Raw genomic sequence first — 27455 nt, forward strand, 5'->3', positions numbered from 1 at the left:
GCTACACAGAGAAAACTTGCTCAAGAAAAATAAAGAAAAAAAAAAAAAAAAAGATTGAACTCAGTTCAGGCCACCATACTTGGTGGCAAAGTATTTTCCCCATGTGAGCCATCTGGCTGTCTCTGGGGTACTCTGTGTCAGGGCTGCACCATAGGTCGAATAAGTTTTGCGCAGTCCAAACTCCATTCTTAAAATTGGGTTAATTTTTATGTCAGGGGTTAAACCCATAGTGTCACACCTACTGTGTAAGCACTGTGTGTCACTAAGCTGTGTCCCAGCTGAGTCATTCTGAGTCCTGTGGTCTCCACCCCACACCCAGGGTCTCTCTACGTAGCTCTGACTGTCCTTGAACTCACTATGTAGACCAGGATGGCCTCGAAATCACAGACTTGCCTCCTGAGTTCCTGAGTTCTGGGATCAAAGATGTGCACCACCATGCCCTGCTCTTTTCCTTTTTTTTTAAAGACAGGGTTTCTGTGTAGCTTTGGAGTTATCTTGGAATTAACTCTGTAGACCAGGCTGGCCTCAAATTCAGAGATCTGCCTCCTAAGTGCTAGGATTAAAGGTATGAGCCACTACCATGCGGCTCTTTTACTTTTTGAGATAGAAGTCCGTCCCCCCTACCAAAGCAGTGGTTCTCAACCTTCCTAATGCTGTAACCTTTAATACATTTAATACATGTTGTGGTGATAAAATTATTTTCAGTGCTACTTCGTAACTGTATCTCTGATGGTTATGAGTCATAATGTAAATATCTGATATGCAGGGAATCTGATATTCGACCCCTGTGAATAGGTTGTTCAACCCCCGCTCCCAAAAGGGTCAGGACCACAGATTGAGAACAGCTACACTAAGGGGACCTGTTGTCCTCAATGGGACCTTTACCCACGTAGACTATGACTTGGTGACCCTCCTCCCCCAGTCTTCTGAGTAGCTTGGATGATGACAGCCTGAACCACAAGGCCCAACTCTAATCCTCTTTCTCCTGTCTTCTCTATCCTCTGAAGAGCCCTTTGGAGTCCTAGAGGCATTATTTCCTAGATGGGGAAACTGAGACTTGGAATCCAGCTATTTGCCCTAACTTAATAACCACACTTAAACAAGACAACCCTTCCCACAAACACACACACTTTTCAAACAGATAGCTTCTCTTTATTGAAAGACCTGAATATAAAAGCAAGCTGGGGCAGCAGAAAGAAGGTAGGAACCTTTCTCAGACTCTACTCTGATGTATAGAGAATATCGGGGAAGGAGGAAAAGAAAATACAGAATGATCACCCTGGCTTGTTCCAGACTCAGGGTTCCATGCCGGGCCAAGCAAGGCCAGAGGGTGGGCTGCTTGCTCCATGCTTGCACTGCACACTTGGGCTTCAGGCCTCCAGGAGCTTCCCTAGGAAGCGGAGGTTCAGGATCTTAATCTGCTGGTCTTCTAGGTCCATTCGGATGATGCCATCCTCACCATCAATACTCAGTAGGACCCCGGTGGCCTCTCGGTCCTCACCCAGAATCACTTTTACCTAGAGGCAACAGTAAGTGTCAGGTCCACCAGCAGCTGCCATGCCCCCCCCCCTCCAGTACCCTCCCAAAGGCCCCACCCTACCTTGTTGTTCTTGGTGGGGGTGATGGGCTCCAGGTGCTCACTGGAAATGCTGACCACCTTCTCACTATCTTTCAGGTACACGGAGCACATGCCTCCCTACAGAGGGAAGGATAGCCTGCTCACTGCTCTTAGGAGCCCACCCTCCAGGCACCACAAACTATGAGGGTGAGCAGGTAAGGTGACTAAGGGAACCACTAAAATGCTGCTAAATCAGGTCAAAAGAGAGCCAGGTGTTGTAGCACATACCTTAATCCCAAATCCTCGGAGATGAGCCAGAGGCAAGAGGATCTCTCTGGATTCCAGGCCAGCCTGGACTATCTTTTGTTTGTTTGTTTTATTTTCTCCCAGAGAGAGGGTTCCTCTGTGTAGCCAGACTGGCTTTGAACTCATAGAGATCCACCTGCCTCTGCCCCCCCCTCCCCCAGTGCTGGGATTAAAGGTGTGTGTCACCAATGGCTATATAGTGAGACCTTGTCTCAAAAAACAAACAAGCTAGGTGGTGGTGGTGCACACCTTTAATTAATCCCAGCACTCAGGAGGCAGAGGCAGATGTATCATAGAGATACATCTGCCTCTGATCTACTAGAGATAGTTCCGACAGGCTCCAAAGCTACAGAGAAACCCTGTCTTGAAATACCAAAAACACAAAATTGGATCAAAACAGAGAAAATTTAAAATATGACAGTGCATGCCTTGCACTCAGAAGACAGAGGTAGGCAGAGATCTGTGAGTGATTTCCTGGACAGTCAAGGTCACACAGAGAAACCCTGTCTTGAAAAACAAGCATAAAAAGAGATAACTTCCAAAACATTTGACTCTACATGTCCCAAACTAGTCTCATCTCTAGAACCCTGGTCTCGGGATCAGCCCTGACTTGAACCAAGTTCCTGGTCATGGTCACCACCCTCCTGCTCTGAACCCTGCCATTCAGTCACTTGCCTTCCTCCTCCCTTCCCTACTGGCCTGCCATACTCCAACATGGAGAAGCAAGTGCACATCATAGATCCGGTCCTACCACTCTGCATGGCTCCTCAGTGCCCTCTGGACAGTCATAGCTGCTCAGTCTGCTCTGTCATCTAGCCCAGCCTCACTGCTCAACTTCCCTCCCCCTGGGTTTTCCTTTTTTGTTGTTTTCCAGACAGGGTTTCTCTGTGTAGTTCTGGCCCTGAACCTGGGACTAAAGGTGTGCACCACTACTACCCAGCCCACCTGGGCATTTCTAGTCTGGCCACAATGAGTACACTTCAGCTTCCCTGGAGGCTATGCACATGCTTTGCTTGGCTTACTTTTGGTTTTTTGTTTTGTTTTGTATTTTGAGACAGGGTTTCCTCTGTATAGCCTTGGCTGTCCTGGAACTCAATCTGTACACCAGGCTGACCTCAAAATCAGAGATCTGCCTGCCTCTGCCTCCCAAGAACTGGGATTAAAGGTGTGTGCCACCAAGTCCAGTTCCTGATTTACTCATATTCACCCTTCAGGTCTCACATCTTCAATGTCTCCTCCAGAAAGTCCTCCTCGATTCCCAAAGTTGGGAAATCAGTTCCCCCTGCTCCTCAAGCCTTCTAAGCTTCTCATGCCATTCTGCCCACTCTGGGCACATATCTCTCTACCCCAACACAAGGTGAGGTCTGTGAGGACAGGGTATAGGGCTGCATTGATCATGGTGTTTGATCAATCCTATCAGAACATCTACTGGAGGGTTAACAGGGTTTAAGCCTTTCTACAGAAAGTTGGACTTCCGAGGAAAAGAACGCAGGTGTTTCCCCCTGTAAGAATGCACTGAACACCTCCAGCCCCAAATACAGACTTTGTTACCCAAGCTAGGGTTGATGCTCAACTTTGAGGCAACAGGTGGGTAACATGAAGACCTCCTCAGACCCCTAACACACTCTCAGACAACAACTGCTTTCTGAAGGCTGAAGGACTAGCCAGACGAGAGTGGATGGAAGACAGGGGTGGGTGTGCAAAGAGTGGGAACTCACTGAGCCACTTGGCACACTACTGAGTCCACCTTTCCAAAGTCCCTACGCTCAGGTGTGCTAGGTGCCCAGGCCTGAGCTGTTAGCACATGAGGCAAAACTACCCATCCCCTGGATTCACATTCACCCAGCCTTCCATATCTGTCTGTCCATCACAGCATACCAAACGTTATAGTCGCAAAGTTAAAACTAAAACTATAAACAAATAAGTTGGGGATATAGCTCACTAGCCTAGCACGTATGAGGCCTAGGATTCCATCCATACCACCACAGACAAAAATAAGTAAGTATATAGTTGGGGAACTTTGCCCACCTCCTAGGATCCTACTTACCGTGACACTGCGGATGACACCCGTCTGTCCCACTACTTGTGTGTCCAGATAGGTGTCTCGCACCTTCACCTGGATATCAGTGGTCACCCAGTCACTGGAGTTCTGCTCAATGCCTGAGCCTGGCGTATGTGGGTTGTAGCCTCCAGGAGAAGGTGCTCCAGGGGTCATCGGACTGTAGCCAACCGGGCTGGGGCTGGGACTGGCCTGAAGGAAGACAGGAATCAGTGTCTGAACAGTCACTGGGCCTGGCCATTCCAAGTGAGGCCCATTGAAGTCCACAGCCTTCTGTGACATAGCTTACCTGATAGGCCATTGGTGAAGGTGTGGGGTGGTAGCTGGCCGGGGAATGGGTGTTCTGATAGCCTGCTGGGCTTGGTGCCACTTGGTGGTAGCTCTGGGGACTGGGGCTGGGCTGGTAGGACCCCTGAGGAGAAGGGGCAGCGTAGGGGGAGAACTGGTCTGTGTTGTACCTGTAGACAGAAGAAAGGGGTGTTGGTACCGACAGAAAGGGTAGGAGGCAGGGCGGTGGGCAGCTGTGTGCAGGGCTTTTCAGGCTCAGCCCTGGTGGACTCACATGGCTGGCGTCCCTGGTGTCTGCGGGTTGTACTGTGGATTGACCTGGGGGGATGATGGGTCTGGGTAGCCGGGTGTTTGGGGATTCGGGGTTCCCCCATATGCCTGTGGGGATGGGGTGGGCTCGTCGTCAAAGGCATACTCGTATTCCTCCTCAGCCCTGGTGGGACAGAAGTCTGTTGAGAATGACGGTCGTAACAAATCTGAGGAAGCCTGCAGAACAGCACTACACACTGGATCCTCAACCGAGGCAACTCCATTCGGACAGAAGCCCCAGACAAGGCTTTCCTGATGCTAAGGCAATGCCACAGCTGAGTCGATGATGCAGAGGGACAAGGCTGCCTGCTCCAGATCACACACCTGGCAATGTCTCCAGGCACAGAGTAACTGCACGTTGAGGCTGATGATGTGGACAGGGCAGTGTATTCCCAGCCTGGAGCAGTCACCACACTACTCAAATACAACCACTTACACCCTGGCCAACACAGCCCATCCTAAAATGGCCCTCACCTGGAAGGCGTGTTCGGGTTGTTGGGGTCCCAGGCTCCACTCTGAGCAGGAGTGCGGCTACCATCATGCAGGGGCGTCTGCGAGCCATAATGTGGAGTACGGCTCCCTGGATAAAGGAAAGAAGCATGAACTGTATTCTGTCCTATCTGCTGAGCCCTCTGCTTCATCCCTAGTATTGTGGACATACTTACCATCCTGCAAAGGTGTCTGGGAGCCATACATGGGTGTTCGGGAACCAGAGCCGTACATGGGTGTCTGAGAGCCATACATGGGTGTCCGTCCATAGGTGGAGGTCATGCCACCTGGACGTTGGGAGTCACTGTGGACACAGAACAGTGGAGTGGGTGGGATTCCTAGCATGCCCACGCTCCTCCCTAGGCTCAGCCATCAACCCCACACTTGTCTTTCCTAAGCCCAGACATACACCGTGGTGAGCCGCTGGCGGTCTACAGAGATAGTCTGGCAGGTTGAGTGCAGCTCCACTCGGGCTGTGGACTCCGTGGCATCCTTCACCACACCAATGTAGCCTAGAAGGAGTTAGGCAGTCAGGTGGGTGGGCTCCCCAGCATAACCCCTGCCTCCCCGCACTCAATGGCTCACCTTTATAGGGTCCCTGGGAGATACGCACAGTCTGGCCTATGAGCTCGTTATCTCTTCGCCCTCGACCCCTGCTCATGCCACCACCTGGACTACCAAAGCCACCATGCTGGCCTGTAGGATGGAAGAATGTTGTGAGGGTCCAGGAATTATGCCTTTCCCTCTTATGCTGTCCCCACAGCTGGAACACCCTCAAACTTCTTTCTTCCAGCTCCAACCACCCATAGAGGGTTAGGGGCCTCCTCCACCCACTCCCTTGCTCTAGGGCCCTCTGACTCCACTCTGGCCACAAGGCTTTCAAGCTGAACACTCAAGGCTGTCCCCATGCTAATCTCTGAGCTCTGACCCCATCTCACCTTCACCACTGGGGTGCATGGGGCTGCTGATCCGGGGGCTCATAGGAGTGAAGCCACCAACAGTTAAATTGGTCACATCCCGGGGCTAGGGAGGGATAACAAGTGAACAGCCAGGCAGGAGATAGAGGTGAAAGGCCTCAAGCCCCCTCCCCACAATGACTAGGTTAGATCCTACTTGCGGCAGCCCATCAACCAGCCTTCGTTTTCCCAGGGACAAAGTTCCTGGTGAGGAAGTGCCACCCCTCTGCCTCTATAGGCCTCTCCAACAAGAGGCCTGTCTCTCCCCTCATCAAGATGTGCACCTTAACCAAAATGAGTCTGACATAAAAACACAAGTTGCAGGTAAAAATCTTGTCTGCTTTTTTACTTTTATTTTTGAGACAAGGTCTTGCATAGCTCAGGATGGCGTTGCATTTCCTATGTAGCCAAAACTGACCTTCAGCTCAGCTGCCTCCTGCCTCCTTCCCAGTGCTGGTCCTACCGGCCTGTGCTAGCACACCTTGCTTCAGGCTTCCTTTCCAGACTCTGGTTCTGTACAACTTTCCTGCCAGTCCTATCTCAAAGCCTGGCCAGGGCAGCCCCCACGTTACATGGGGGCTCTGTAGTCCTTCACCTTGATCCCTGCTGTGACACCATCAGCAGCCCCCTTGTCACTGTGCACTGTACTATCACTTCTGAGAAGAGGGGCACTCAGGGAAGGAAGCCCTGACAGGGAAAGCCTGCCGCCACCTCTCTGTCCCCTGCACCCTGCAGCCTCGGATCCAGGAGGGTGGAGGTTCCTCAGGGTGTCTACCACCCAACATGCAACCCACAAAGTGAGTGACAAATGAGACTCAGAGAAACCTTGTGCACCTTCTGCAGTGGCTTGGCAGTGACAACTACTTAGTCCCCACCAGCCTGGTCTTGCTTCTCCTGATGTTCTCACCTTTGAGCCCCCGGCCAACACCAGGTGCCGTGCCTTACAGACAAACATTCCGCCATTCTCTACTAGCTTCTTGCAGTGCAGGAAAGCAAAGCTGCGATAAAGATGGCGGATCTCCCCCTCTCGGCCCTGGGAAGAAGGGAGGAGTCACATGAGGGAAGGGCAAACCCCACCACAACTCTTTTCAACTCAGCCAGAGAACAGCGCTGACACTTACTGAGTGGGGGCCATCAATGACCTTGACAATGTCCTTCACATGGATATTGTTCTGATCTGAGTCCAGGGCCACAGCGAAGCGGTTGTCCTTTTTCTGAGTCACGGCCTGGTGCCTAACGGTCACCACTTTCCCATGCATGTTCAGAACCTTTGGGGGGGAGGTAGTAGAGGATGAAAGGGGATGAGGTGGTGAGGTGAGATGTCCCTTCCTTGGGAGAGAATCTTGAGACCCTGAGCCCTACGCAGCATCCTGACTGCACATGGAGCAAAGTCAGAGCATCAACCAAAGTCAGGTACTAGGTCAGCCAAACATTCTAGATCATTCCAAAAGATCCTTTGGAGGGTTGGGATGTCGCTCAGTTCCGAGTGCTGGCTTAGCCTGCATGAAGCTCTGTTGTGTTGGACTCCCAACACCATATAAACTGGGCACACTATAGTCGGGTACTCAGTGTGGAAGTAGGAGTTGAGCAGTTCAAGGTCATCCTCAGCTACACAGGGGAAACAAAAGGCTCTTTGGGAGGAGACTCTATCTTCCTGATTGATCATCAGGGGTGTGAGGAGTCCACTGATTACCCACCCTGCTAAACACTTCACACACTTCTCTCTGAGAGGAACACAATCACAGTTCCTACCTTACAGTGGCCCTGAGAGGGCAAGTCAGGAGGCCAGGGTCATACAGTACAGAAGCAACAGAGCTGACAGGTTCAGGGTCCTAGGTACTATGCTAATGCACACATGGGGTGGGGATGGGGAAGGGCAGAGGTGTGGCAACTGTAGCATGACATCTTTGCAAAAGCATCAAATTCTGGGTCACATATTCAACTTCTCAACTGATGAGGTAGATCTCCACCTAACTAGGTGTGAAGCTTAAGGCAGTCAGGAAAAATGACAAGCCACTTGCCAGCATTACATAAACAGGCTTCAGAGAGCCTTACCAGGTCTATAACCCAGCTTGGTCACCACACTACTACCTCCTGGGATGTGGGGTGGGGCTCTTGGGATAGAATCATAAAGACACACCTGGAAGGTTTCTCGCTCTAGCCGCACGATGACACCCACGGTGCGGGGATCCAGCTGCACCAGCTCACCCCACTCATGCTGGCCCCCAACATCCACACCTGAGGCTGTCTCTGAGCAGAGCTGCAGGTCCCGGGGAAGTACCTTCAACTGTAGAAAGACAGCAGAAGGGGTGAGGCAGGCCCCAGGGAACTACGTACCAGGGTCTCCTCTTGTACCAATGATGCTGCGATGTTCTTCCAGGCACTTACCTCATGCATGGTGAGGTCTGAGAAGAGAATGACAAAGTTCTCCTCCACCCTCACAATGAGACCTGTATCACCCTCAAATCGGCCAGCAATCACTTTTACATGGTCCCCCATCTTGAAGTACTTCCGAAGTTCCTGAGCTGGGAACTCAAGCATGTCCTGGAAGATTTGGCCATGGGGACAATGAGTATGTAACAGAAACGAGTCACCTGCCCTACTCACTTTTAGCATCACCTCAGTCTTAGCTAAGAGCTGGACATCCCACTTTAGCTTCCCCACCACCCAACCTGAGCCTATCTGAGACACTTGCATTGGTCCTCCAGAGATAGCTGTCCCAGGCAGGACTTTGAGCTGGACAACCCTTTACCACAGAGAGGACTAGGCCATGAAACACACGCATATGCCTGAACTCACAGGTAGCTTGTCCTCAAATACACGGAACTCTCTTGGACCAGTATTTTGATGCCATTCCCTAGCCCAAGACTCTGCATATTGGCACCAATAGCTCCTCATATACACAGGCACACACCTCTGTGACTGACAGCAGGCATTGACCTAGGTTACTCCATAGTCAAACCCTAAACCCAATGTGACCCAGGCATGCTACTCCTCAGAAACAACCAACACAGACAATGTCATCAAGCCACAGCAGACTTAAAGTCAGTCCTAAAACAATACATCAGGAAATATCCCATAAAGGGGACCTAGTATTACAAGCCAGTCAGCTACTAGAGAGGATGAGGCAGGAAGACCACAGGTTCAAGGCTGGCTTAGATAATTTAGCAAGTCCCTGACTCAAAAAGTAAAAAGAGGGCGCTAGAGAGATGGCTCAGAGGTTAAGAGCAGGGTGTTCTTTCAGAGGACCCAGTTCAAATCCCGGCAAACACATGGTGGCTCACAACCATCTGTAATGAGATATGGTGCTGTCTTCTGGCCTGCAGGCATACATGCTGGCAGAACACTGTATGCATAATAAATAAATCTTAAAAAAGTAAAAAAAAAACCAGTGAGATGGCTCCGCCTGGATTAGGGAGCCAAGGCTGACAACCTGAGCTCTATCCCTGCCCTCCATATACATACACAATGATTAAATTCAATTTTTTAAAGTAAAAAGAGGCCGGGCATGATGGCAAATGCCTTTAATCCTATCACTTGGGTGACAGAAGTAGGCAGATTTCTGTGAATTAAAAGACTGGCCTTGTCTATTGAGTGAGTTCTGGTCCAGCCAGAGCTAGAAAGCTACAGAACGAGACCCTGATTCAAAAAAGAAGGGCAAAGGGGATCAGCAAGATGATTCAATGGTAAGGGAGCTTGAGCCAAATCTGCCAACATGAGTTCAATCCCAAGTAAAGACCGGTGAATGAGGGAATAGACTCCGATCTCCATATGTGCTATTGTATATACACACACAAAATAAGTAAAAGCGCAAAGAAACAAAAACGGGCCAGGCAGTGGTGGTACACACCTTTAATCCCAGCACTCAGGAGGCAGAGACAGAAGGATCTTGTAATTTCTAGGCCAGCTAGCACAAGGAGACAGAAAAAGATCCAGACATGTCCTCCATGATGACAGAAACCACTGTCTGGACCTACACAACCTGCCATGACCAGACACGGCCAGCCCTGTGGTGTTACCTTGAGGTCCTCATGCTTGGGCATTATGGTAATCTTGTTGCCGTCCACACTGAGAACCTTGCCTTGCAAGTTGATGAGCTCACCCTCGCACACCTCCACATTGTCCCCAGGCTGGAAATTGTGCTCCCGCTCCTTCCCTGAGGGAACAGAACAGTGTAGGGCTGACTGAGCAGCAGTCTCCAGGACCACCCTCCTCCTTGGCCAGGCGTGAGGCCAGAACCAGATACCTGTGCCTTCAGTCACAACCTCCAGGTCGATACCCTCAGGCTGATCTTCAAACTTTTCCAGTTCTGATAGGGTGGGCTTCACACCCTCTGTAATCTGATAGCCAGGGTGAAGGGAAGGGATGGACAGGGTCAGTGTTACCAACAGCAAGCACCCCTGCCCAGGACAAATCACTGGAGAGCACGGCTCCAGGAGGAAAGGAGCTGCACCGCCCCATGAGCACTGCCCACTGGGCCTCACCACAGCAGACATGGCGAAGCTCTTGAACAGGAAGCCCTTCCGGCTGTAGCGGTTCCCCTCGAAGATGAGGAAGTCACCATCAGAGGCAACATCACCCCCCAAAGACCTGAGATTCAGAGGAGACAGAACTGGTAAGGAGGTGTGTAAGCCTTTTCCTGGATGGAAAAGGGGTTCAGGACTCTGCAGGACACAACCCTGGTGGCTTAAATGACTTTTCACACCCAAAAGTCAGCTAAATGAAGGAACTCCTGCCTTAGTGATCGACAGAGCAGGGCAGAACGGCTGGACAGTGAGTGCTGGGCATACAGTAGGTTCTCAGAAACACGGATGAAATAAGCTTTACTCTTGAAGGGCAGGGGCAAGGGACATCACTTGTGACATCAGACGCTGATATCAGAAGCAGGGCCTCACTCTCTACCTGAGGGAAGATGGACTCAAGATGGCTGATAGCAAGGCAGGTGGACAGAAGCCAATCCTAGGCCCTAACTCCAGACCAGACTTGTTAGGGACCCTCACCCTGCATACAGGGGTCAAGCACTTGGCTTAGGACTCCAATATGGAAAGATGGTGGATCCACTATGGAGGAATGTTTGAGTGTCTGTTTCCTCTGCCATCTTTGCCACAGAGGGAGTCTGGGCAAAGGGAGCAGGGTGCTCTGATGGGCACCGAGGGCCCCCTCTGCCCTCTGCTGAGCATGGCCTAGTGATGGAGTATGTGGACAATATGCCCAATGCCCTAAGTTCCATCCTAGCACCTAACCAAAAATCTGCCTGACTGCCTCAAACATAGCGGGTTACAGAGCAGGACTAGAAAAACTCCTGTCCCCTCTCTCTTTTTCCTGTCACCAGGAACCCCAGTCAGTCCCAAACACATACGCACAGCAATGGAGGCTGGGGTAGTTCATTACTATTAGTAACATGCAACAGACTAGGATATGGCTCAGAGGCAGAGTGCTTACTTAGTACGCATGGGACCTGCCACTCAATCCTCAGGACCAAAAAAGAAAAGGAAACCAATCTGCAGCAGAGGAAACTTAGGTCCAAGATAGAAAGCACCTGCCTGAGGCTAGGCAGCCCAACTAAGTGTTCACACAATGCACCCAAGGGGGACTGTCCTGAAGAGACCACCAAAGCACGCTGTGCCACACAACCAACAGCCAAGCCTGGTCCCTCGGCATGCTCACCTGATCTTCTCAGCATCAAAGAGCCTCTGTGGAGGCCGCTTGAACTTCTTCCTTTTGGCAAACCAGTCTTTCTGGGGAGAACAAAGGCCACACAAGGGAGAGGTAAGGGAGGGCTGGCCACTAGCAAGGATACAGTGTTCCCCCAAGAGGCACCACAGCTTGCAGTACCAAGCTCATGCGGGCTTTGATGCGGTCATAGTCGATGCGTGGGATCATCTTGAGGGAGATGGTGTTCTGGCTGGGCTCAACGTAGTCCACCTGGGAGAAAGCAGCAGGTCAGCAGGGCTCAGCTGGACAGCAATGACCCCAGCAACCTGAACGGAAGGCACTAAAGCGGCCAGAGAAGGACATGGAAGAGATCTGCTTGCTCACAACCCCCAAACTCTGTCCTGTCCAAAACTTCTTAGCACTAGAAATGAACATACACCACCCACCTGCCTTCCCCACTTGGATAAATGAAAGGTCCCACAAACACAAGACCACAGCCTAATGGCCATTTTCTCCAAAGTGCCCCTCTTTCCCAAAGCCTCCCACTTGATTCTGCTCAGGCCACAATCAAAAGTAATTTTCTTGGGGGCTGGAGAGATGGCTCAGTGGTTAGGAGCATTGCCTGCTCTTTCAAAGGTCCTGAGTTCAATTCCCAGCAACCACATGGTGGCTCACAACCATCTGTAATGAGGTCTGGTGCCCTCTTCTGGCCTGCAGGCACACATGTAGACAGAATATTGTATACATAATAAATAAATAAATTTTTTTTTTTAAAGTAATTTTCTTATCTTTAAAGACAGGGTCTTAGCTGGGTGGTGGTGGCAGCGCACGCCTTTACTCCCAGCACTTGGGAGGCAGAGGCAGGCAGATCTCTGTGAGTTCGAGGCCAGCCTGGTCTATAAGAGCTAGCTCCAGGACAGCCAGGGCTGTTACACAGAGAAACCCTGTACTGAATAAAGACAGGGTCTCACAGAGCCAAGAACGGCTTTAAACTTGCTGAATAGCTGAGGATGACCATGGGCTTTTGACTCTCCTCCTCTACACCACCTGAATCCCGGGATTATAGGCATGAACTGAAAACTGAAGTCAGAGCCTCCTACATTCTAGGCAAGCACTCCACCAACACCAACTGAGCTACAGCCCCAGTCCTTTCTTTTCCATTCCACCCACCACCCAAGTGCAAGGGATCAAACCCACAGCCTCATGCAAGCAAAGCAGGCAACTATCAGTTTAGAAGCCCTGGCAGCCGTTCTCAATTCCTTCATTCTTACACACTCGCAATCCCCTCAGCTATGAACTTTAAGACCCCAACCTCCCAGCTGGGAGAAGCAGTAGAGCATTTGCCTGGATGAATGTGGGGGATGGTGTGTGGCTCAGCTGGAGAATATGTGCCAAGAATGTGTAAGGCCCTAGGTTCACTTGCCATTGCCTAAGAACTTTTAAAAATTGGACTATATTCCCTAGAACCCTCCCATCTCCCTCCAGTGACAAAGTTACAGTCTTTAATCCCAGCACTCCAGAGGCAGAGGTAGGCAGATCTCTGTGAGTCTGAGGTCAGCCTGGACTATATAGTAAGTTTCAGGCCAGCCAAGGCTACACAGAGCAACCCTGTCTTAACAAAACAAACAAAAGAACCTACAATGGACTATAAGGTCTGTCACCTCCAAACTCAGTTCTGTATCTCTTACTCCCTGCTCTAGACATCTTGATTTTATTTATCTTGCATGTGGAGGGTGGGGATCCCCCCACCATGTGTGCCTGTATCATGTTGGTCCTGGTCTCCTCAGAGGGCATGAGATCCCCAGGGACTGGAATTACAGAAGGTTGTGAACCATGAAGTGCTGGGAATCAAACCCAGGCCCTCTAGAAGCACAACTGATATTCTTAACCACAGAGCCATCTCTCTAGGTTCAGGCATCTACCTCACATGCCTGCCTTCTCCCTCACACTCCACGCAGCTTATCAACACTCCCTTTCCTCGGTCTTTACTCAACTTGCCTTTGACTGGCCTAGCAACAGGTATCCACCTCCTGTGTGCCTTGAGCTAAACCCTCACCTTGTTTTCCTACTCTGAGGGAAGGCTGTTCTTGACTCTTGGAAAGGGAGGTGGAAGAAAAGAGGGCAGTGTACAGAAACCTGGCCCACTCAGCTGCTCCATCGCCTCCCACCTGAGCAATGTCGTCTTTGTAGATGCCTCGCTTGAGGCGGACCCAGGACTTTGGCTTCAGGTTGGCCACCTCCTTCACCACCTTGAGCACATCAGTCATCTCCTTGATAGGTACCATCTGCTGGTTCCAGTAGCCAAGCCGCAGGTTGCCCACACCCTCAATGGCCTGCTTCACATGTGTTTGCTTGTAGGCCTCCACGTAGATGTAGCCCTTCACGTGCTCTGGAGCAACCACTGACTTAATCTGCAGGGGCTGGAGACAGAGGTGGGAAACACGGCTAGCAACAGTCAGGACTCTGGCCCTCCAGGTGAGTCTACAGAAGCACACCACCACAGTAGCATGGACACTGGGATGGTCACAGCAACCACAACGGAAGCTTTAAAAATGACTCAAGTTTTGTTCCAAGCTGGCCTAAAATTCTTGTTCCCTGCCTCCACCTCTTTAATACTAGCATGTCTGGCAAGGGACTGATTATGTTATTGTTTAACTACACTGCAAAGCACAGTGCGACCATGAAAAAATAGTGAGGGGCTAAGTAGGAATGGGGAGTGGCCGCTAGTGATGCTAGCTTTCTTTTCTTTCTTTTTCTTTTTGGTTTTTCGAGAGAGGGTTTCTCCTCTGTGTAGCCTGGCTGTTCTGGAAATCACTCTGTGGACTCACAGAGATCCTCCTGTCTCTGCCTCCCGAGTGCTGGGATTAAAGGTGTGCATCACCACTGCCTGGCCTAATCCTCCTGCTATAGTCTCCCAAGTGCTAATATTTTGGGGCTACCATAAATAAATAAAAATTTTGGTCAGGCAGTGGTAATGCATGACTTTTAGTCACCGCCGCCCCCCCCCCCAACTTGTGAGGCAGAGGCAGGTGGATCTCTGTGAGTTTGAGGTCAGCCTGGTCTACGAAGAAAGTTCCAGGACAGCCAGGACTGTGACACAGAAACCCTGTCTCAAAAAAACCAAAACCAAAAACAGTAAACAAATTAAATAAAACAAAAGATATGATTATTTTTGTATACATGGGTATCTGTGTATGTGTCTGAAGAGGTCTGAGAAGTATCAGATCTCCCAGAGTTATAAGCAGTTGTGTGATTGTGAGCTGCCTTATATGAAGACTAGGAATCAAATTCTAGTCCTCTGCAAGAACAATGTACATTCTTAACTAATGAGACATCTCCCTAGCCCTGACAAAAGGTTTTAATTTACACACTTACACACAGAGAGCACTAGAGACAGTTCACTCATTAAGAGCATTTGCTTCACAAGCACAAGGGCCTGAATTTGGATCCCCAGCAACATGTAAAAAGTCGAGGGGGAGGAGTGGGCTGGAGAGATGGCTCAGCAGTTAAGAGCATTGAATGCTCTTGTAGAGGACCTGGGTTCAGTTCTCAGTGACTCACAACCTCCTACACATCTAGCTCTGACCTGTGTAAGCACTGTACCCACATGGTGCATACATAGACAAGCAGATGCACACACATGCATATAAATTTAAAAATAAATAACATTTAGAACAAAAGTCAGGGGGTAGGGAGATATGAAATGAGACAGGAAGATCTCTGGGGTTTGCCAGCCAGCCAACCTACCCCCCAAAAAACAAAAACAAAATAAAAAAGGAACTCCAGATTTAGGGAGACCCTATCTCAAGAGAACAAGGCAGTGACCAATAGGAAGGTATGTGATAGTCTCTCTGGCTTCGTCACGAATGCACAGGTGTGTGCACCCATGCAACAGGTGAACACACAGACACGACAATACTGCACATGCATATATACACACACCCCAAAACAAGAGCTGGAGAATGGCTCAAGTCATTAAAAGCTAACGTTCAGTTAGCTTTTGGGCAAGAGTTCAGTTACCATCACCCACAGCTGACTTTCCAGCTAAAAACAAACACCACCAACAAAAAACAAAGTCCCAGGTAGGCAAAGCGGTCTTATTCTGTTCTAGCTCATCTGCCCGCTTGCTCACTGCTCTGCTTACCCTAGGGTACTTAGTGTCTATAAACGTCTTGCACCTGGCTTAGCCCTGCTCCTACACAGCAGTCTGCCCACACCTTACTTACTGTGTCTGTGAACTGGTAAGCGATGAATTTGCGCATCAAGGAAATTGCTGTGGCTCGTTCCTCCCCAATCTGGAAAGAGAGGTGTGGATTTGGAGACCTGAAGAGGAAGAGAGCAGGACACAAGAAAACTGGCAGAAAACAAAAGGGGCAGGGGCAGGTAGAGGGCAGGAAGGTGAAGCAGGAGAGAGATGGGCTGCGAGGAAAAGACACTAAGGGGGATGAGAGTAGAAGAGGGAAGAAGGAAGCAAAAAGTGGGGTGGAGAGAGACAGACAGGAAAAGGGGCATAGAGAGGCAGCTACAGAGGGACCAAGAGACTCGCTTCCCAAGAAGATCCAGAGAAGATAAATGGTTCTCCCTTACAGCAGCCCAAGGCTAGAACACACACCTTACACTTGACAGTCCACAGGTTGGGGTCCCTACACAGCACAGGAAAATGAAGACAGGTTACCAAGTCTCCTCAGTAAGACACGATCCACACCATCTTCCCCTCCAGCCCAGGGCCCCACTCTCATCAACTGCACACAGGGGTCTTCCTTCCCCCACCCTTGTGTACGTCTGGATCCCATATGGGATTCCCACCACTGGACTTCTACCCTTCTCCCACTCTCTTACTTGACTCCTGGGAGCAGCTGCTGCTGGGTGATGTCGTCTGAGAGCTCATCAGACCCTCCATAGACCCTAGAGGGAGAACAGTGTTGGGAAGGAATGCTGTCACCCCACCAGGCCACATCAGCTTTCCACCCAGGGCTGCCTGCGCCCACCAGGCACTTACGTCTCTCCCACAGATGATTTTGCATATTTCTTCATATAATACTCGCCCAGTTCTTCTTCTCTCTGGTCCCTGAGGTATGAGGGGGAAAGCAGACATGAAAGAAAGTGGAAGACGGGAGGGCAGGCCGACCTGCCCCACATCTGTCCTAGGAAGCTGGCTCCCACCCAGGTCTCCTCGCTTGCTCACCTCCAGAGATTCTGCAGACGACGAGCCCCAGAGCGGTCTTCATCCAGGACAACATTATCAATGTTGGAGGCTGGAAACAGAGGCGCGGGGAAAGTCAGGCGGGAAATGGGCTTGGGGAGTCCAGGGCCCAGACCTGGCCCTGGGGCAAGGAGACATCTGGCTGAGGATACCCCCACCATGGTCCCCATCCTCTGTCCTACTCAACTCCCACTTCTCATCACATGTGCTCAGGGGTGGTCCAGTTGCTAGGGAGCATCCGTCAGTTCTCCCCCTCACAGTCACCATCTAAGCACGGCCTGGGCTCCCCGACATCATACTCCCGCCTGTACTAACTACATCTTGGCTTATGGACACAGACATGTGTAGGCTTCCTAGGGTCAGACACCCAAGACTGCCTATCCCTGCACCCATGTGAGTGACAGCCCCAGGGCCACATAGGATATGGGAGAAGAGCCACAAACCACACTTGCCCAGTTCTTACCTTCAATCTCTTCTACTTGGAGGAAGAGGAGAAGGTGGTGGTAGTGGTGGTGGTGGTGGTGGTGGTGGTGGTGGTGTGCAGGGTAGACAAAGTATGAGCCAAATTATAGCAGCAAAATCAACCAATGGGGTGGGGCGGAGGGAGGGACACAGGAAGGTCAAAAAACAAAAGTAAAGGCCAGGCACCAGGTGGGTGGGGAGAAGCCGAAATGTATGAGGCGCACAGAACGGAAAATAACAGGGAAGGGGCACTGGCCCAGCAAGTGGGGGGTATTGTGGGACAGAGTCCACCCACCCTACACCCACAAAAGGGATACCCAGAATATTCTCCCCACACCATCACCCACCCAATAGTCCCGTCCCTGCCCCCACTCATGGGCCTAAAAGGAAAAAGGTTTGGGGAGCCGTCTCTCTGGCAAGGACAGAAAGAAGCAAGGTGAAGAGAGTGAGGATTGGGGTGGTTGCAGGGCATGGGGTATGGGGAAGGGCTTAAAAGACACCCTCCCAGGCACAACCCGCACCCAAAATGGTCTTGCAGGCAGGTCCCACACACACCTTTCTCCAGGATGTCTTCCGCTCCATCTTCCCACTGGTCCTCATCCTCATACTCATCATCTACATCTGAAATGGAAAAGCCAGGCGGTCAGCAGGGGTAGAAGGTGACCTCAAGCCAGGCAGTGGTGGCGCATACCTTTAATCCCAGCACTCGGGAGACAGAGGCAGGAGGAGTTCTGTGAGCAGAACAGCTCCAAGATTGTAACATTCACTCTGGGAGACAAGCCTCAGAAATCCACAGACCTGAACAGAGGCTCAGAAAGGAACATACAAGAGGTCATACCACAAACCAGTATAGCGTGGAGGTACGACATGGATCCACCTAACTCTAAAAGCCATTTCCTCCACTCCACACCAACCACACATATTCCTTCTAAAAAATTACGACCAGAGCTGGCACAGAATGCTGTAACCCCAGCAATCTGTATCAGGCCCCATGGTATAGGCCAGTCACCCCAACTACATGAGAGGCTAAGCAGAAAATTGCAAGTTCAAAACCAACTTAGGATACACTATCAGTTCAAGGCCAGCCTGAGCAATTTAACAAGATTCTGTCTCTGAGAGTATGGCTCAGTGGATACAGAATCTACCAGTGAGGGTCTAGGGGTGGCTCAGCAAAGGGTAATGATGTGGAAGAGTCAATCCCCACTCCATCACATGCATGTACACAAACACAAACTAGAGCCAGACTACCTTATGTCTTGTGTACTCTTCAAGCTTGCTCCATACTTCCAGGCCCTATGACATACCAGCCTCATCCAAAATGAAGCCTCCATGGCGTGGTTTCTTCGGGGGCCGGTCATCATCTTCCTCCTCCTCTTCCTCATCGTATTCCTCTTCTTCCTCCTCCTCCTCTTCCTCAGGCTCCTCCTCCTTTTCACTGCCTGCTGCACTCCGTCGTTCATCCTCTGCCTATAGGGGTCAAGCAGAGTTGGAGCACCAGATCCAGAAACCCTTATGTCAATGTCACAGACAGACGTCCAAACTGCCCCCACAGTCCCAATCTGACCAGGCCTCTGGTTACTGTCCTAACTCAAGTGACAGGTCGGCCATGTTCCAGCCACCCAACCAACTCCTGGGAGCCAATACCTTTACTAGATCCCTTGTCCCGAGGGCCATTAAGTGGAGTCCCTTAATGCCCTTGTTGACTGGGTTCTTAGCCCTCATCTCCATGCTTCCTGTAAGAGTCCTGCTCCTGCCTCCTGGATCTGTTTCAGGTGCTTAATATTCAGCAATGGCTGTCTCCAGTGCTTCCCTTGCACTTCCTCTACCACGAATCTAAAGGTCAATGTGCTACTTCTGGTAATGCAGACTGCCTTGGAACTAAGTCTAAGCTAGTCTTGAACTTGTGGCATCCTCCTCTCTGTTTCCCAAGCAGTGCACTATAGGTATAAGCCACACCTGGCTTCCACTCACTTCTTAAAAGCAGCTTTAGCTGGACCTAGTGCTCTGTCTAGGGCCATGATTCTCCTTCCTCCCACACCTCTCTTACTGGGCCACTTGCCTTGCATTACCTCAGCTCCCATATCTGCTGCTGATGCCCCCAATGCCTCTACGTCTCCACTTTTTCCCAGAAACAGAGCCCACTACCCACAAGCAGCAGCCTCTGGGTTGCCTCCCTAATATTCTCTGGATATGCCAGGCCAACAGTAGCCACATCCCATTGTGACCACAGTGCTGTCCCCAGAGCTATGCTGGCTCCAGCTCCCTGAAGGCACCAGATTCTGACCCTTTCTGCCTGTGAATGTCACTGGTCCAATCCCTCCCCATCCCAAGTCTAGGCCACCATGCTGCCCTTCAACACTGGATCCTTGCCTTGGCTTTCTCTGGAGCGTTGTCACTCCCCACTCCCAGGTTTCTAATGCCTGTTCTATAAACAGATGTTTCTTTGGGCCACCAGCTCACAAACAACCACACAGAGACTTATTACGAAAGCTCAGTCTTAGCTTAGGTTGTCCCACTAGCTCTTCTAACTTAATTAACCCATTTATAGTGACCTCTTTCCCATTCTGTGTATGTCTGACTCATTCCACGTCTCTCTTGCACCTAGATTCATCTTCTCTTCCTTTCTCGCCTTGGAAGTCCCACCTATACCTCCTGCCTAGCTATTGGCCACTCAGCTTTTTATTACACCAATCAGTACATCCATCACAGTGTACAAATATCTCACAGCACTGTTCCTGTACCAGTCACAAACAGATCCACAGAAACTCTACTGCCCGAGCATCATTCTTTAACTCACCACCTCAAGCTTTCCTCCATCTCCACATTGCTACAACCTGGTTATCCAGGATTTTTGTATATTTGTTTTTATCTTAATCTGCTTATAATTGTGTGTGTGTGTGTGTGTATGCATGAACTCCTCATGCTTGTGTGAGTAACTGCCAGATATTTGCAGGTGCCTTCGGAAGGTGTAAGATCCACGGAAACCAGAGTTACTGGTAGCTATGAACTACCTGACCAGGACGCTGAGAACCAAACCCAGGTCCTCTGGATGAGCAAATGCTCTTAACCACTGAGCCATCTCTCCAGCCTAGTTGTTTCTTTAAATTTACTTAATTATTTCTAAATAGCTTAAAGAGACAATAAGTTGGGCTGAAGAGATGGCTCAGAGGTTAAGAGCATTTGCTCTTCCAGAGGTGCTGAGTTCAATTCACAGCAACCACATGGTGGCTCACAACCATCTGTAATGAGATCTGTTACATGTAGGTAGACATGCAGGCAGAACACTGCATACATAATAAATAAATCTTAAAAGAGACAAGTAAATTAAAAACAAATATGTATATAGGCATACATATAAACATTTTATATATATATATGTATATGCATACATGCTGGGCATGGTGGTGCATGTATTTAATCCTTGCTCTTAGGAAGCAGAAGCAAGTTGATCTCTATGAGTTCAAGGCCAGTCTGGTCTACATACTAAATTCCAGGCCAGTCAGGGGAGTGAGACTCTACAAGATACTGCTGCAGTCTACTGAGTCTTCCCCTGCAATACCTAGGCTCCACAATCTTAAAGAGAAATTCAATGGTCAAAACACTGAGGCACCAGGCTGAAGAGATGGCTCAGGGTTTAAGAGCACTGGCTGCTCTTCCAAAGGCCATGAGTTCAATTCCCAGCACACGGTGGCTCACAACCATCTATAATGAGATCTGGTGCCCTCTTCTGGCATGCAGGTATATATGGTATATATACAGAGCAAGTATATAAAATAGAAAGAGAGAAAGAAAGAGAGAGAGAGAGAAAGAAGAAAAAGAAAACTTAACCAAAAATGGAAATAAAAGAAAAAGACACCAAGGCACCAAAAGGACACCCCGTGTTCCAATCAGGCTCAGAGCTGCAAAGCTGCAAGAGAAGTAACACAAGCCCTACAGCACCAGGGCTGCCTTATCCTCATTCTACCTGAAAGTGCCCCTGAACCACCTTAAGTGCTGGGAAACCAGCAACTAACCCAGAACTTGAATCTAGGCCACAGTGGGGCACCCTTGACTGCTGAGTGTTCCGTCCTAAAGACATTTACATCAACCCCAGAAGGCTCAGGGAGTACAAGGAGAGGGAGGCAGAATGTAAGAGCCAGAGGATGGCTACTCCAGAGGAGTATCAGGAAAGGCTGTCTCTTAGTTATGATGTGGCCACTGCCTTCGTGAACTCAGAGCACAAGTTCAAGTCAGCTAACAATTTTATCACCAATGAGGGAAGGACTCACGAGGTTAGATGAGGAGGAGCTACTGGCAATTAACGGGGGCTGGGAGAGGAGTCATTTTTCTTGAGGGTAACACTGTTAGAAGGTTGTGTATGTAATGAAGGCAGCACTAATTGAATTCAGTGGATTTAAAAAAATAACAAAGTTGGGGACACATTGGAGGGGCAGAAAAGGAGAAAGGGGTTGGAAGTAAACATAATCAAGATCCATTACAGCCAGGCGGTGGTGGCCCACGCCTTTAATCCCAGCAGGGACAGGAGATCCATTATTAATGGTCTAGTGGTCGAGCATGCCTTAAGAGTCCAAAATTAGAGAGGCAGAGGTGGCATTCTGAGTTTCAGGCCAATCAGGGCTACAAAATGCAACCCTGTCTCAAGAAAGGGGGTTAAAAAGATACAATGTATATACGTGTGACCCTGCCAAAGAATAAAGAAACATTGTGTGTTAAATAGAAAAGTAGCTAATAGGATGCTGGAGAAATAGCTCAGAGTTTAAGAGAGCTGGTTGCTCTTCCATAGGTCCTGAGTTCAATTTCCAGCACCCACATGTTGGTTTGGGGTATTCATAACTCTAGTTCTAGGGGATCCAATGCCTTCTTTTGATCTCTGCTGACACACTTGTGGTGCACAACTATACAGGCAGGCAAACTACTCATAAAATAAAAATAGATAAATCTTAAAAAAATAAAAATCACTGACCCAGGTGTGGTGGTGCCCACCTTTAGTCTCAGCACTCAGGAGGCAGATGGATCTCAGAGAGTCCATTGCCAATTGGCCAGGCCTACATAGCCAGTTCCAAGGCAGCCAGAGACACAGATGAGGCCCTGTCTTAAAATAAAAACACTGAGAGGAAACAATGGATTTCCTTAATATTGATACTGACTAGGCCACAACATCTCACACTGCAGTTTTTTACACATGTGTTTTGTATGTGGGCTCGTGTATGGTGCAACCTTCACGAGTCAGTTGTTTCACCACGAGGATCCTAGGACTCCAACACAGGTCCTTGAACTTGGCGGTAAGAACTACCTCACCAGTCCAATATCTCACGTTTTATTCCTTTTGTTGTTGTTGTTGTTTTGCTTTGTTTTGTTTTTCAAGACAAAGCTTGTTTCTCTGTGGAATAACTCTGGCTATTCTTGGTACTTACTCTGTAGACCAGGCTGCCCTTGAACTCACAGGGATCCATCTGCCACTAACTCCCAAGCACCAGGACTAAAGGTGTGTGCCAAAGGCTTACATCTCACCTTTTAAAAAGCTCAGTTTTGCCAGGTGATGGTGGCGCACGCCTTTAATTCCGGCACTTGGGAGGCAGAGGCAGTGGATCTCTGAGTTCGAGGCCAGCCTGGTCTACAAAGTGAGTTCCAGGACAGATAGGACTGTTACACAGAGAACTCTGTCTCAAAGGAAAAAAAAAAGCCAAGCTTTACAGGTCTGTTTCAAGCCATCTTTCATTGTGTCGTCTTCTGGAGCCTTCCTTCCTGAGGTAAGGGCTCCTGTATATGGCTGTGTTCCCTGGGGCTGGACCAGTCTTTGATTTGTGTTCTGTTTTGTTTTCAGGAACAATCTGAAATTGTAAGCATAGACTGGAATGGCTTATTCCCAGGAGGTCTCGGACCATACAGTGAAACACTCAGACACCAAAGAACGCAGGAGCCTGGTGGGTAGCACGGCACAGCTACAGTTCTGAGTCTACCACACTCTTACACTGCAGTCAGCACCCCTGCAGTGACTGTATGTACTGTGTGTCTATAAAACCATCTCTGCTGGGGACTTGGCTCAGGAAGGGAGGCCATGAGCCACCACCCAAACTAGCCTTGCTGAATGAATGAAGGGGATGAGAATGGGAAGTCCGTTGATTTCCTTCACAGCAAGCAGCAGGTTTGCCCGACAACCTACCTATCTACAGAATACAGGACAACATCTGGCCCAGGCTCCAGCAGCTCCTCACACCTCCTGCTTGGTGTCAACAACCAGCCAGCAGATGACTCATGAGTCTGACCGATGCCCAGTGACAAACCTCTGCAAAGAAGGAGCCAGGGACCCTGGTCTCATTACCACCAGGCTACAAGTGCCAGCAGTGACCGAAAGCCATGAGTCACTACAAAGGCTAGTCCCGTCCCCCCCCACACCACCTGCCCTACATCACCATGGATGAATGCCTGCCTGGGAGAAGAGGACCGCCCCCAAAGGCACACAGACTAGCAATTAAATACCTAGGACAAGCAGACCATGTAAGGAAGAGGGTACATCAATGGAAACCCATAGTCCTAAACCCTCCAAGACACAGATCCATAACATCTTTGCTTTTCCAAACTCTGCCATGAAGTCAAGGCAACCAATGCATCCCAGTACTCAAGAGAACCCAAGTATGCACAGAGCAGGCCGGAGAGAAACACTGCTGAGGAGCAGAGCAGCTGCCGAGCATGCTGAGGCCAGGGGTCATCCCCTCTCCTGGAACAGAAGGCGATGGCCACTTATGAGCAGAGATGCTGTAAAGACCGCCCCAAGCTCCATGCTGTCAATCCCTTCTGTTTCCCACTAACGCAGGGGACAGGGACATAGCTTCAGGTTACTGTGTGGCGGCTGAAGCCTGATGATGGTAATGACACTGGAGCCCTAGCTCCTTCCTCACAGAGCTTTTATATTGTGTATGGTGAAATCTTTGAAAGCACTGATGACTCATTTAAGAAATTAACTTGGGGCCTAGCCCAAAAAACTCTGCTTCTTGGGAACACACACACACACACACACACACACACACACACACACAGAGAGCTAAATTTAAGGGAAGTGCACACTTCAATGGTAGAGCTCATAGTTAGTGTGTACAAAGCCCCACATTCTATCCCCAGCACCACTATGACATGAATTCATTCACACATTTCGTAAGTATCTTACACAGAAATTTAATACAGTATTTTTAGTGCGCCAGGGTTTTGACTTTGACCTGTCACATTAAGTCAAGTGTGGAAATTTCCATTTGTGGCACATAGGGGCTCAACAAGTTTCAGATTTTGTATCTTCTATTCATTGGCTACATTCATTCCCATTAGCAAATACGTGTTCGCTCATCGGTTGTTTATTTATACTTTAAAATCTGTTAACTGGAGCCCAAGGACCAAGAATTATGCCTGGCACACAGTAGGCAATACAAATACACTTCTGGGAGAACTGGGCACACCTAAAAACAAAAACATAAAAAATACTAATAGTCAAAACTGTAACTCGACGACAGAATGTCTACCTAACATGACTAAAGCCCTGGACTCAATGCTAGCACCGCAAATAATAACAAGCAAAATGAAACAAATCGGGCACATGATGCTAAAAAGCCAATGAAGTCTGAACACATCACCTACTGTGTCAGTGACCCTGGCGCACCCCCACCTTCCAGAGCCTGTCCCTCTGCTCCACTCTGAGTTGCCTGCTCGCCCATCTCTCCCGACGATCTGAAAACCCCCGGGCGTTCCGAGTCCTGGGCTCCCGCGGGAGGCCTCTCTGCCCTGTCCCCGTCCCCAGACGCAACGTCTCCCCCTGGAATCCAAATCACTGACCTCGGCCTCCTCCGCCTCGCTGCTGCGCTCGCTGTCCTCCTCCTCGGAGAAGTTGCTGTCTTCGCTGTCCGACATCTTCAGCAACTGCAGAGGAAAAACAGCGGCCTCAGCGCATCCCAGAAGCCGGAGCTTCACCCCGAGCCTCAGTATCCCTGTAAGTTCCACTGGAGAAGAAAATGCCCCGGCGCACTTCCTGCAGCCCGGTTCTGGCGATCGCGACCCCGAGCTCTGCCCACGCCAGCTAACACATGCGCCTCTGGCTCCGGTCGGGTCGCCAGCCGGTCCCGGCAGCCTAAAGGCCTACACCTCGGCAAACCCGCTTACCGATCACTTTACACCTGAAGCTTCCGCGCCAGCAGCGGCTCACACAACGCCTAGTTGGGCTGACGTGCTCTCGCGCGAGAGCTGGCGCGTTAGCCTCGCCTAACGCGAGATTCCTCGGAACCTGCCCCGAGGAAGACCTTGGGGGGCCGCCATCTTGAAAGTGGCTAAAGTGGCTTAAACGGATTTTGAGAGCCGCCATCTTAAGAAGGTAAAAAAGACCGGGCGGTGGTGGCGTTCTCTTTTAATCCCAGCACTCGGCGTGAATTCAAGGCCAGCCTGGTCTACTAGAGGTCGTTCCAGGACGGCCAGAGCTACACAGCGAAATCCTGTCTCGAAAAAACAAAATGGAAAAAAAAATTGCCACTTTAGTACAGCATGGTTTTTTTTTTCTTTTGGTTTTTCGAGACAGGGTTTCTCTGTAGCTTTGGGGCCTGTCCTGGAACTAGCTCTGTAGACCAGCTGGGCTTCCCTCGAACTCACGGAGTTCGGGTGCTGGGATTATAGGTTGCACCACCACTGCCCAGCAGTGCAGCACGTTTTATTAAAGACAGGGCCTCGGGCTGGAGAGATAACAGTGGTTAAGAGCACTCTGGCTGACCTTCCAGAGGTCCTGAGTTCAATTCCCAGCAACCACATGGTGGCTCCCAACCCATCTATAATGAGATCTGGTGCCCTCTCCTGGCCTGCAGGCATACAAACAGGCCCAGATATACAAAATTTAAAAAAGAAAAAGAGAGAAGGAGACAGGGCCTCACTGTGTAGCCTGGATGATCTCCAACTCACAGATATCAGCTCACTTCTGCTCCTGCCTCCCCGAGGCTGGAATTAAACGTGTGCGCCACTTTACCCCGTTATTAAAAACACCTTAATATAGACACAAGATGGAAGGTTGAGAGAAAGTGTGTGGAGCGCACAAAACAAGCAAGTCCACGCAGTTCTAGGACAGCCGGGGTCAGAGTGAGACCTGTTGTAACCAAAAGCAAAAGCCCTGAAACTGGAGACGTGACTCAACTGTCAGAACCCCGGCTGCCCTGGACAGGGCCTGGCTTCCATTACCCCGCACTCACAGCTCACAACCATCTGTAATTCCAGTCTCACGGAATCTAGCACCCTCTTCTGGCCTCTGGAGGCACTGCATTCATGTAGTGGACAGGAATTCACGCAGACTGAATATTCGAACAACATAAAATATGAAGAAAGAAAAAAGAGAAATAAATAATAATGACACATTTGGTCCATCTCTATGGCCCATCAGATTAAAGGATCTTGCTGCCAAACCTGAGAATTCGAGTTTGATCTAGTTGTCTTCTGACCTCCACGTCCATGTTAAGGCACGCACGCACGTACTCTCCCCCAACACACACATATAAACACAATAAACAAGTCCCATGCTTCAGCTAGAAGTAGTGGTACCCACCTATAATCCTAGCACTTGGCACTGAGGGAGGAGAATCTGAAGTTCCAGGTGACCTGGATGAAAAAAAGGAGACCCTTTCTTCAAACAACTAAATGGGAGAGGGGGAGACAAAAATTACACAAAACTACCGAGAAACACTTATTAATTTCCAACACCAGTGAAAGAGCCAGGGAGCTGGATCTAGCAGAGCCTGTGATCCCATTCAGACAAAATTCCCCAGCAAGCAAAACTAAGCTATTCACAGGGAAAGCAGATTAGTGGGTGCATACGGCTGAGGCTGGAGGCCAACTGGGAAGGGAGCACGGGAGGTGGAAATGGGGCGGTGTCTGCCTGAACCCAGAATATGCACTTTACCTGGGGCCTTCCACTGTGTGGTTTTCTTTCCTTTATAAAAAATTGTTGACTTGCAGGGTGGTGGTGGCGCACCCCTTTAATCCCAGCACTTGGGAGGCAGAGGCAGGAGGATCTCTGTGAGTTTGAGGCCAGCCTGGTCTACAGAGCTAGTTCCAGGACAGGCTCCAAAGCTACAGAGAAACCCTGTCTCGAAAAACCAAGACCAGGGCTGGAGAGATGGCTCAGAGGTTAAGAGCACTGGCTACACTTCCAAA

The 27455-nt window shown here is 49.9% G+C and overlaps 1 protein-coding gene across 3 annotated transcripts; it reads right to left on the reverse strand.

Moving 5' to 3' along the window:
• Positions 1 to 1130: 1130 nt before the first annotated feature.
• Positions 1131 to 27199, reverse strand: Supt5h (SPT5 homolog, DSIF elongation factor subunit). Of its 3 annotated transcripts, none has more exons than XM_050119051.1 (30): positions 25431 to 27199; positions 25107 to 25190; positions 18590 to 18752; positions 17841 to 17906; positions 17287 to 17298; positions 16806 to 16875; positions 16620 to 16688; positions 16460 to 16525; positions 16233 to 16263; positions 15847 to 15915; positions 13789 to 14040; positions 11801 to 11890; positions 11633 to 11703; positions 10450 to 10555; positions 10212 to 10305; positions 9985 to 10121; positions 8354 to 8509; positions 8106 to 8252; positions 7087 to 7233; positions 6873 to 6998; positions 5948 to 6032; positions 5595 to 5705; positions 5419 to 5521; positions 5186 to 5313; positions 4995 to 5100; positions 4486 to 4644; positions 4213 to 4381; positions 3912 to 4115; positions 1601 to 1696; positions 1131 to 1517 (listed from the first exon to the last, which is right to left on the reverse strand). In XM_050119051.1, the coding sequence occupies exons 2-30, from the start codon at positions 25179 to 25181 to the stop codon at positions 1371 to 1373; spliced, it is 3255 nt and encodes a 1084-aa protein (XP_049975008.1). In that variant the 5' UTR covers positions 25182 to 25190; positions 25431 to 27199; the 3' UTR covers positions 1131 to 1370. The 3 variants fall into 3 exon arrangements, with proteins under 3 accessions (XP_049975008.1, XP_049975011.1, XP_049975012.1); XM_050119054.1 differs by lacking the exon at positions 25431 to 27199 and adding an exon at positions 25297 to 25414; XM_050119055.1 differs by lacking the exon at positions 17287 to 17298.
• Between the last annotated feature and the right edge of the window lie 256 nt (positions 27200 to 27455).

Source organism: Alexandromys fortis, unplaced genomic scaffold (genome assembly GCF_014885135.2).
Source record: "Alexandromys fortis isolate MF-2015 unplaced genomic scaffold, M_Fortis_MF-2015_v1.1 scaffold_140, whole genome shotgun sequence".
In the NCBI taxonomy this organism is placed as follows: Eukaryota; Metazoa; Chordata; class Mammalia; order Rodentia; family Cricetidae; genus Alexandromys; species Alexandromys fortis.